The sequence below is a fragment of the Heteronotia binoei genome, chromosome 10 (genome assembly GCF_032191835.1).
Source record: "Heteronotia binoei isolate CCM8104 ecotype False Entrance Well chromosome 10, APGP_CSIRO_Hbin_v1, whole genome shotgun sequence".
Taxonomy (NCBI): domain Eukaryota; kingdom Metazoa; phylum Chordata; class Lepidosauria; order Squamata; family Gekkonidae; genus Heteronotia; species Heteronotia binoei.
Window position 1 is genome coordinate 81,088,806 of NC_083232.1, and position 11,509 is coordinate 81,100,314.

An 11,509-nucleotide genomic window follows, 5' to 3' on the forward strand; every position below is an offset into this window, starting at 1 on the left:
TCAGTCCTGTTGGCAATTGCTGCTGAACTCTTAGCTTGAAGCTGATGAGACCTAGAGATGCCAGAAGACTTAGAGTTGCCAGGACTCCCGCTGTGTTGGGAGACCTTCTGCTGGCATGGCTTTTTGCCTGCTGCCCCACCAACTGTTGGTGGGAAAAAAATTAAATGCTGGCATCATGTGCATTACTTCTCAGGAAAATAAACAGTATTGGCATCAAATTGCTTTCTAAGAATGACCAGAAACTCTTATGGTTTTACCATAGAGTATCCAACAATTCCTACAGCAATGTGACATCACTTTCAGTTTCCTGTGGAAGTGACATCATGGTGCATGTGCCACCAGTGTCCCCACTTGTCTTGCCCCTCCCCCCTGTGCTTTTGGCAGTTCCCTGGGAACCATAAAAAGACCATATTGAACATGAAAAGCTCACGGTGCTCTTTTTTGGGAGTGGTCTAAAATGATTGCCCTTTTTGCAATTTCAAACAAAATGCATTTCGTGCATACATGCTGCTTTTGTGCCTGCATAGTGAAAGGGAGCCTTCATTCATCACACTGGAAAGCCAGCGGGTAGCCATTACTGGAGCATGCTTAGCTGCATAGCCCATTGCTATCTTCTCCCTGATACCTTCCTGAAACACAGAAACTGCTCTGAAGTGCTTTTACTCCAGTCCTAACACTTGCAGCTCCTACCTTGTAGGGAACCTCCTTGGTAGGATTCATCAACACATTGCAAAGGCCTTAGGTTTATTAGGGAACAACACGAGGACTTAGGGTTACCAGCCTCCAGGTGGGACCTGGAGATCTCCCGCTTTCACAACTGATCTCCAGCTGGCAGAGATCAGCTCCCCTGGAGAAAAGGGCTGCTTTGAAGGGTGGACTTTATGGCCTTATACCACTCTGAGGCCTCTCCCCTCCCCGAAATCCACCCTCTCCGGGATCCACCCCCAAAGTCTCCAAGTATTTCCCAACACAGACCTGGCAACCCTAAATGGGAGTTCTGAGCCTCCAGATGCATGCTGGCTCTTTTCTGGCTTAAGCTTTTATAACCAAATATCCTCATTTTTCATTTCTTTCTCTCTTAGACGACATTATAGGAGAGGTAAAAGAGGCTGGATTTATCATATCTGAAATGCAAGAAACACAAATAAGTCCTGATATGGCAGCACAGTTTTATAAAAATCAAGAAGGGCAGCCCTTTTATGAGCAGCTTGTGGATTACATGTCCAAGTAAGTGCCTGATTTTCAAAGTGAAGCATGCAAAATGTTCAACAGGTCTGACTTCTAATTTACTCAAAAGGTTCTGGTGTTACAACCTTTCAAATTACTAGAACACTTCATAAAATTTAGGAGCCAATCTGGTCCAAAACTGAGAAAACATAATCTCTATCCAAAAGTTTTCAGCTATAGTAAATGTATCTCTGTATAAGTATATTCTTAGAAATTTCCATTTAATCTTGCAAGTGTGCATGGGCATCTTCTTAGTCCTTATCAGACTTATACCCGTGTGAACCTCCCAGTCATGCATAGATATGTATGGTCATCATGTTGACTGGATGGGGGAAACATTTGTATTTTGCATGTGTGGACTGGACAGCTTCAATATGCATGAACCAGCCAATGGATTTTTATAGGTTCCGGTTTATGCAGATCAAACTTGTCTGTGCATGCATGCAAAACACATGCATTCTCATGTAGAAAGCATGGTGACCACATGTAGTGGTAGGAGAGCACATTCCTGATGTATGCGGCTTCCAGACTCCCAGTGCATATGCATGTAACATCTGTAAAGGGCTCTTGTCTTTATTACAGTTCTTGCACTGTGTCAAGTGACTTTGCAGTGCTAAAACTGCAGCTGCAGTCATGCAGGAAATGTGGCAGATAAACAGATACTGCTTATCAGATAACAGAACAATTTTTACAGGTTTCCTGTGTTTTGCTCCAGTTTCCCCCGAACCTGCTTTGCTCTGATCTTTCTTGAAGGATCATAATCTAAACACATTTGCATGACATGTAGATAGGAAGATGCGCATTTTCAAATCACCATGTAGACAAGATAATGCATGGGATAGAGAAAGTTGAGAAAGAAGTACTTTTCTCCCTTTCTCACAATACAAGAACTCATGGGCATTCAATGAAATTGCTGAGCAGTCAGGTTAAAACGGATAGAAGGAAGTACTTCTTCACCCAAAGGGTGATTAACATGTGGAATTCACTACCACAGGAGGTGGTGGCGGCTACAAGCATAGCCAGCTTTAAGAGGGGATTGGATAAAAATATGGAGCAGAAGTCCATCAGTGGCTATTAGCCACAGTGTGTGTGTGTGTGCGTGTGTATTGGTCACTGTGTGACACAGAGTGTTGGACTGGATGGGCCATTGGCCTGATCCAATATGGCTTCTCTTGTGTTCTTACGTTCTTATGCGCATTTTCAAATCACCTAACCACATTGCCTCCAGTTTACAGCTGACAATCCCTTGCAGGGGTTAAACCATCATTTTCTTTACTGTATTTATTTGTTTATTTATTATATTTATATTCTGCCCTCCCCTATCAGGCTCAGGGCGGCTAACAACAGTTAAAAATTCATAATGTTTAAATAACATGCAGTAAAATCGTTAAAAATCATTGTACACATACAATACATTTACAATTGTATCACCAGAGGACTTAAAATGGTTGTTTCTCTAATGCTCTAGCACTATAATATTGTAGCCAGGGCTTTTTTGTTGTTGTTGTTTTAAAAAGTCCAGCAGGAACTCATTTGCATATTAGGCCATACCTCTTTATGCCAAGCCAGCCGGAACGGCATTCCTGTGTGTTCCTTCTCAAAAATGCCCCGGTTATAGCAATATAAAACTTCTATTGTTTTAAAAAACAGTAAAAAGCTCTCCAGTGGCATGGGCAGGGGCGATCACAAATGGGTGACTGAGTAAAGTGCAGAGGAGACTTCAGTGTGGAAGCTCCATTGCCACTGGGAATGATTCTGCATTCAGAGCAGTAGTGGATCCACAACAGAGAATCAAACCCGAGTGGATGCAGCCTTAAACAAATAAGGGAAAGGATAGACTGGAGGTACAGCAAGGCAGAATGTGGGGAACTGAGAACAACTCTCCTATACACTATGAGTCCTTCTGGTTGTTGTGGAGACCATTACATTAGACTAGGCTGATATATAATATTATATAATATTAGAATAGTCTGATCTGATGTATTATAATCTGATTGTATTGTGGCAACCCATTAATTAATTAATTAATTAGTCTATTTGGTTTTATCTCTAGCCCACCCTTCTTGCGAATAGGCTCAGGGCAGGTTACAGCACTAGTTACAAACAATAAAATCCGCTTAAAAACTATAACATCCATTAATTCTAAAACGATGGCATTCAGACTCTTTCTGTGTATTTCAATGGTGTCCTGGTGTCAACCATAAACTCCTCCAAGCAGGTTGTCATCCAGTCCTTGAGGGGTTAATAACCATTTGTAACAGATGGAACAGACTGGTAGCAAGTGGGGCAGGAGGGGCCAGAGCGTATCTGACACCTGCTGCCTCACCTAAAAGCCTGGTAGAATAGCTCCGCCTTGCAGGCCCTGTGGAAGTGTAAGAGGTCCTGCAGGGCCCTCATCTCTAGTGGGAGTTCACCAGGTTGGGGCTGGGGCTGAAAATGCCCTGGCCCTGGTTGAGGCTAGATGGACATCTTTTGGGCTGAGGGTTGCCAATAGATGCTGGTCTGACAAGCGCAGGGCTCAGTGGGGCGCATAGGGGGAGAGGCAGTCCCATAGGCATGTTGGTTCCTGGCTGCTCAAGGCCTTAAAGGTTAATACCAGCACCTTGAAACAGACCCAGAATTGTATCGACAGCCAGTACAGTTCACTGAGCACAGGCTGAATATGCGTCCGCTGTCAGCGCACACACTGCTACCTTATGAACTAGCTGCAATTTCCAGGCCAAATACAAGGTTAGGCCTGTACAGAGTGAGTTACAATAGTACAATCTGGATGTGACCATTGCATGGATCACTGTAGCCAAGTCACGGGTGGAGAGGTATGGAACCAGCTGCTGCACCTGCAGCAGGTGGGAAAAAAATGTTTTGGCAATTGCAGTGACCTGGGCCTCCATAGATGCATCCAATATCACCTCCAAGCTCCTCATTCTTGGTGCTGTCATCAATAACAGCCTGCCCAGAGCTGGAAGACATATTTCCACATCCACTTCCCCATGGCTCAGGTCCAGGACCTCTGTCTTTGTTGGATTCAGCTTCAGAAAGCTCCACTGCAACCAACCAATCACAGCCCCCAGAGCCAAAGGCAACACACTCAGATCCTGTTTGTCTCGCTCAAAATGTCCCATTAGTTATGCTGGAATGAATAACTATGTTCTTGGCATTTATTTGCATTGCATCTTCATATGCCTTGAATTTTCAGTGGCCCATCCATGGTGATGATTCTAACCAAAGAAAATGCTGTGGAAGACTGGCGGAAATTAATGGGGCCAACGGATCCAGAACGAGCCAAGCAGACGGATCCTAATTCATTACGTGCTCGATTTGCTAAAGACATTTTGCGCAATGCTGTCCATGGATCATCCAATCGAGACCATGCATTAAAAAGCATTGAATTTGTCTATGGAGATATTGATCTGGAGAGCCTGAAGCACAAATACGTATATCTGTAACAGAATTATCAGGAGAGTTTGTTACTGGCAATGTGTGCCAGACAAAGAAAATAAAGTTATATTTGTCTCTGTGTGGAATACTTTGTTATTAATTAGAGATAATGCACTAAAGGTAATTACCCCATTAAAACATAAAAACAGAACATCAATAAAACAAATTTAAAACACAGATCGGTTTGGTGCTACACATATAACATAGCTTGCGTAGAGATGGAATACTACTTACACATTAAAAAGCCAGCTGGAAGAGAACGATCTTACAGGCCCAACAGAACTGGTTAATGTCCCGCAAGGCCCGCACCTCCTCTGGCAGCTGGTTCCACCAATGGGGTGCTGTAACCGAGAAGGCCCTATCTCCTGTTGTTTTTTATTTGACCTCCTTCAGCCCAGGGATTGTCAGCAGATTTTGGGAGCTAGATCAAAGCACTCTCTGGGGAACATATGGGGAGAGACAGGTCCCTCGGCCATATAGGGCTTTAAAGGTAGTAACTAGCACCTTGTACTGGATCCGGTACGCAATTGGCAGCCAATGCAGTTCCTGCAGCCAAGGCCGTATGTGCTCCCACTTAGGGAGCACCATTAACAGTCTGGCTGTTGCGTTCTGCACTAGCTGCAGTTTCTAGGTCTGGCACAGGGGCAGCCCCATGTAGAGGGCATTACAGTAGTCTAACCTCGAGGTGACCGTTGCATGGATCACTGTTGCCAGGTCATCGCGCTCCAGAAAGGGAGCCAACTGCCTCGCCCATCTCAGATGAAAAAAGGCGGATTTAGCAGTGGCTGCTATCTGGGCCTCCATTGACAAGGAAGGCTCCAGTAGTACCCCTTCTCTGATTTTCTTCTCTGATTTTCCTTACATGTAAAACTGTACCTTAATTTAACTTAGCTAGGGTTGCTAGATTCTGATCTAATTGTCCTCCTAGAAATATAATAGTGCAAACCTATCCAGAATAAATGTACTTCGACTAGAGCAACTCTAAATAGTTTGAACTACAACAGAAACAAAACAAGCCAGCTTGGGGGTAGAGGGCTGCCAACCAGCACGGTTGCCCCCCCCTCCCCACCGCCAGCTGTGTCAGGGTCTGTGTGACAACCTGAGATACACCCCCTGGGCCCCAGTGGGTACCCTGCAAGGAGCCTGTTCCTTCCCTGCCTCCACTGGGAAGGCGATTTTCCTTTCTCTTCCCCATGGCATCTTGCCTTGCTGAACCATAATGTGGTGAGAGAAAGCAAGAGGGCAAGTGGGGCCTTCTCCCTTCTATAGGGTGGCGGGGACAAGGAGGGCAGGCAGCACTTTCTGGCCTTGCTGCTCCTCACCTCACTGTGGTGAGGAGGGGCAAGAAGAGAGCAGGGCAACTTCCCATGTCTTTTAGGTGGGGCACAGTGGAGAAGGAGGAGGATGAGTGGTGGTGACCAGGATGTCAAAAATCCCAAGGCCAACCTGACCTCACAGTAATGTCAGCTCACACATCAAATCGCCTCAGATATTGCAGGGGATAGAGGACACAATAGCAACACAGGTTTGTGTGGCTGCGCTGATATGGTCATTGCAACCAGTTCTGCCCTGAATAGCAGAGAGATGAAGGAACAAATCTATAGTGATGCTTTGACTATTCAAGTTAGGATAATTAGTCAGCCAGTATGTTTAACATTTACTGTAGAGAGCCAGTTTGGTGTAGTGGTTAAGTGTGCGGACTCTTAACTAGGAGAACTGGGTTTGATTCTCCACTCCTCCACTTGCATCTGCTGGAATGGCCTTGGATTAGCCATAGCTATTGCAGGAGTTGTCCTTGAAAGGGCAGCTGCTGTCAGAGCCCTCTCAGCCCTACCCACCTCACAGGGTGTCTGTTGTGGGGGGAGAAGATATAGGAGATTGTAAGCCTCTCTGAGTCTGATTCAGAGAGAAGGGCAGGGTATAAATCTACAGTTTTCTTCTTCTTCTAGAAAAGAAAAAGAGTCCAGTAGCACCTTAAAGACTAAAGAAAGTTGTGGTAGGGATTGAGCTTTCGTGAGTCACTGCACTTCTTCAGGCATTTGCTGTTTGACTTGGTAGCCTTGAAATAGCATGTAAATTATGTAAAATGTGAATAGCATGTAAACAGGTTCTTAATACAGCCCCCAAACCTCTGCAGGGCTCAGTACACAGTGCAAAACTTCTTTACATTTTGCAGTGTGTCTGTGTGTGTGTATACAACTGGCAGAATCAGGAATGCTGGTGAGATGGTGGTTTTTTTTTTAAGTCTTGCTCTATTATTTATTACATCTCTCTTCAGTACTGTGGCTGTAAGTATTTTATGATTTCAGCACAATGCTATTTATAATTCTATTACATGCTTAATAACATAGATTGTTACATCTTTCCAGGGTTTGTAATTCAGGTGTAATTAGTCTGGTTTCAAGGGGAGGAAATATACTCATGTTACTGCTTTGGTGTGTGAAAACTATACTCATATACTGACCTCTTCAGGTAGTATTTTGTGTGTCCCTCTTATTGGGAGTATATCTTGTGATTCAAGCTTGTGCCATGAAGGCGCATGAAATAATTTATTGTATTCCTCTTTGAGAGAGTTTGAAGCTTCTCCCGTTATGGGAAGAAGGGGCTGATATGAAGGAGTGGAGGGAGGGGTGAGTTATGTTTGTAGTTCATAAAAATATTCCTTCATATCACTGGCTCTTCATTTTTCATGTCAGAGCAGAAACATTATATATTTAGGATTCTCGTAAAATGTACTTATATGGCCTAGGGGCAATCTCATCAGATTTCAGAAGCCAGGCAGGGTGGACTCTGGTCATTATTTGGATGGGAGACCAGAGTTGCTATGCAGAAGCAGGCAATGGCAAACCACCTCTGAATATCTCTTGCAGTGCAGACCCTATGGGGTCCTTATAATTCTGCAGCAACTTGAAGACTTTCCACCACCAGTAACCTTGAACAGTGTCTTCCCCTTGCCAGCAACAAGCTTTCCCTTTCCCAGATAACTATCTCTATAGAAACATTAAAGGAAAACCCAACCTGATTAGTTCACTGCCTACTTAGCAGGCAAAGGCACAAGCAAAATTGTTACCATACAAAGCTGCTTTATACCATCAGACCACGGATCCACCTAGACCATGTTGATTCTGATTAATTATGCTCAAAACACTCAGCAATTTGGTTCACATCCCAGTTGCTGGTCTCACAAAGGAGCTGAATGTTTGGCCAGCTGTTTAGATGAAACCAACTGAATTTGAACATGTCCATTTGCATGATTACAATGTTTTCTTGTGAAATTAGACTTTCTTACAGCTACTGTGTTGATGCTGCTGATGCTACCTCTGATTTTTTTTAATAGTCAGTTCGATGACCCAAGCGACCATGATCCCATGGGATGTTTCTTGTACTCGGCCAAATCATGCACAAGCTACAATGACCAAGTAGCTGCTAGAAAAGGTTCGTCAGTGGATACTAGCCATGATGGCTAAATGGAACTTCTCTAAGATAGTACCAGTGCCAGAAAGCAATATCAGGGAAGGCATTGGCTTCTATAAGAAGACCATAGATTTATATCCCACCCTTCTCTCTGACTCAGAGCCTTAGAGTGACTTACAATCTGCTATATCTTCTTCTCCCACAACAGACACCCTGTGAGGTGGGTGGGGCTGAAAGGGCTCTCACAGAAGCTGCCCTGTCAAGGACAACCTCTGCAAGAGCTATGACTGACCCGAGGCCATTCCAGCAGCTGCAAATGGAGAAGTGGGGAACCCGGTTCTCCCAGATAAGAATCCCCACACTTAACCACTACACCAAAGTGGTATAAGATCTGATCTGTACTTCCAGAGTAATTCTGGCTCAGACAGGCAAATTGAATTCCTGCTAATCTTATCTCCTCCTGGCAGCTTTAAAATGGCACATTTTCATGCCTTCTGGAAAGTACATTAATTTTATTGCCTTTCCATAGGAGAACCAAAGCAGCTTACATCACTCTCCTCTCCTCCATTTTATCCTCACAACAACCCTGTGATGTAGGTGAAGCTGAGAGTGTGACTGGTCCAAGGTCACCCAGCAAGCTTCCATGGCACAGGTGGGAATTCGAACCTGGGCCTCTCAGATCCTAGTCTGATGCCCTCACCACTACTGCACGCTGCCATTTCTGTTGAAGTAACAGATGGAAGATTTTAGGATTGTAACATGACTGGTCTTGGAATGGACTCTTTTTGCTGAACAAAAATTGGTTCTATTGTTAAAATATTTCACAAGAGACATTCAATGAAAACACAATAGTCAGATGGGGAAATTAGCATTTATTATTTCATACAGTGGAATGCCAAACAATGTCACTTGCATTATAACAGAAAAGTGCAAAATCTATGCAGGAAAGGTTTTTGTTTTCCTCAGCTCAAAGCAGCAAAGGATGTTTTATATTCACAGAAATAAAATACAGCTAGCAGCCTTTATAATTCATTGTTGTACAAGTTTAGGTTAACCCACTGTGAACGAGAAATTCGAGAGCTATTCGGTTCGTCATCATAGTACTGTTCACTCATAGCACTGTTCAAATGGCAGTTGTACGCTCCTCTGCATTATTACTTAAGATGCACATGACATTGGCGAGAGACAGGAATGGCTCAAGGCCGAAATAGATCTAGAAGTGCATTTACTGCATGATCCAACTTCTTTATTCCCCACCAGGCCCAAGTGCCAGGGAAGCAGGTTCTGATGGGCTTTTTTTAGTGGAACTGGCTTAGATAGCCCTGATTGGCTGACAGCTGGCTGTGTAAAATGCTGATTGGTTGACCTCTGTAGTCCCCCTCTTTTAGTGTTTCATAAATGGATTTTGCTTTTATAAAAGAAAATAACCATCAAAAGAATAGGTGAATACATTAATTTTCCTGGGATATCAATAAAAATGGCACAGTCCAAACCTACTGGGGAGGGAGGAAAGAGGGAGTTTCCCACCAATCAGGGCTGCATACAGCCATTTTGGTAACCCAAATTTACAGAAGCAATGAATAATAATAATAAATTTATTCTTATATCCCGCCCTCCCCCGCCGAAGCGGGCTCAGGGCGGCTAATGAAGATAGGGGAAATAGTCTCCCCACATCAGCAGGGCAACCCAGGGGTGAGAGCGAGGAGTACCAACTTCTGGGGGCCAGCGCCACATTTTGAGGGGCCCTGGGCAGAGAGCTCAGAAGCACCTCTTTTGTCCACCACCAGAAACTCAGTTCACACATCCCCTTCCTGTCCCTGTCTCCACCCTTGTAAGTCCTTCTCCTGCTAGCTCACAACCCCGCCCACCTTGCTTACAACCTCCCTTCACTTTCATTTTCCTCAATGGCAATGGGCATTGTGTCTGTCTAGGAGGGCCACTGCTTTGACCATCAGCAGCACCACTTCCACCACCCACCTGCTGTTCCCTGGGAGTGCTGGGCAGCCCAGGCAGACAGGAGCTCATGTGGGCAAGGGAAAGGTATGCAGGCAAGTGGTAGAGGAGATGTGTGGACAATGGGTGAGTAGCAGTGGGCTTTGCCAGAAGACCTGGACCCTGACAGATGGCCCACCTTGGGGACAGTAACAGCACATCTAGAAGGAAATCTTTGCCCCAGGAGCCTGTGGTGGTTCTGGGCAATCCAAAGGCAGAAGCAGCAGCTGTATACAAGTCTGTCTCCACGTATCCTGTAGGCAAAGTGTTTTGACAAGGAGCAAATAATTTCATTATATACCCCTGTGAAAATAAGACTAGAGTTATGCCACACTGTGAGATATTTTTGACAAGACGTTTTTGCACTGGCACTAATCCATCAAGATCCTCCTACTGCACATGTATGATTAGCCAGAAGTCCATTTTGTAGGATTCTCCTTCAGTGAAAGCCCAACATGCATGTTGGAATTCTGCACTCTTTAAAACATGGGCTTGGTTCCTTTCCCATGTCTCTGCTTACCATCCTCTGAATGCCTTGCAGGGCTGGTCCTCCACTGCAGACTGCATGTTCCACTGGCACTATGGGTTTCTGTTTGCACGAGACCAATGTCTTTCGAGGGACTTAAAAGTGCCTAGCACAAGAGGCACAGGCTCTGCAGCAGAAGACCCCAGTGGCAAAGAGGAGCATGAGAAGGTATAGCCTCCAAACAGATCAGTCATTTCCTCCTTTGGTGCAATCATAAACAATCCGCTAAGACATATAGTGTCTTGCATGCAGATCTCTGTATTACACCCATTATGTCAACCAATTAAACTTACGTAAATTGAATAACTGCAACCCCGGAAAAGCACATGCACAATGGAATACAACAGCTAGACATGGGAAACAAAATCCCATCCTGCATCATTTCATACCTGACAGTGGGAAGCCCTGTTGGGGTGGGTGTGTGGGTGTTTGTGTATCAATGGCAGTTTCTGATTCAGTCCAGAGGAGATGACATGAGTATGGTGTAGGGGGCATTGCTGAAAACAAAGCAAAAAGCCCAACTGTACCTGCACGCCTTCCTGTGCGTTTCAGTATATTTCCGCCAACTGCCCGGATCAAGAGATAGTTTGTGGGCACAGGAGATACAGTGGGTAAATGGACGCTCCTCACCTTCAAGAGTTTCTCCTCCATTTCAGTGGAGAGTTTCAGTCCATGGACCATGTTTGTTAATGGGCTCCCTCCACTGAAATGAATAGGAGGGACCAACTCCAGAAGAAATCCAGTTGGAACGCTAACACGGACATAACATCATGTCAGTCAATTTCAGATGTGCTAAAATGGCTACAGAAACATGTCAGCCTCCTATCTTTTCACAACATTTCCAAACAGCACAGAGGATGCACTATGCAACAATGCTTCCAGTCAAAAGGCTTGAAAGCGTTTCATTTCTGT

The 11,509-nt window shown here is 44.6% G+C and overlaps 2 protein-coding genes across 2 annotated transcripts in view; one reads left to right on the forward strand and one right to left on the reverse strand.

Annotated features, from left to right (window-relative positions):
• NME8 (NME/NM23 family member 8) overlaps positions 1-4,734 on the forward strand; it is a 45,427-nt gene extending 40,693 nt beyond the window's left edge. The window contains exons 11-13 of the mRNA XM_060248191.1: positions 641-709; positions 1,083-1,227; positions 4,424-4,734. Of these exons, the coding sequence (XP_060104174.1) occupies positions 641-709; positions 1,083-1,227; positions 4,424-4,673 (464 nt within the window). The 3' untranslated portion in view covers positions 4,674-4,734. The remainder of the gene's footprint in view (positions 1-640; positions 710-1,082; positions 1,228-4,423) is intronic.
• LOC132577940 (probetacellulin-like) overlaps positions 1-11,509 on the reverse strand; it is a 572,782-nt gene that overhangs the window by 173,749 nt on the left and 387,524 nt on the right. The gene's annotated exons all lie outside the window — the stretch shown is intronic.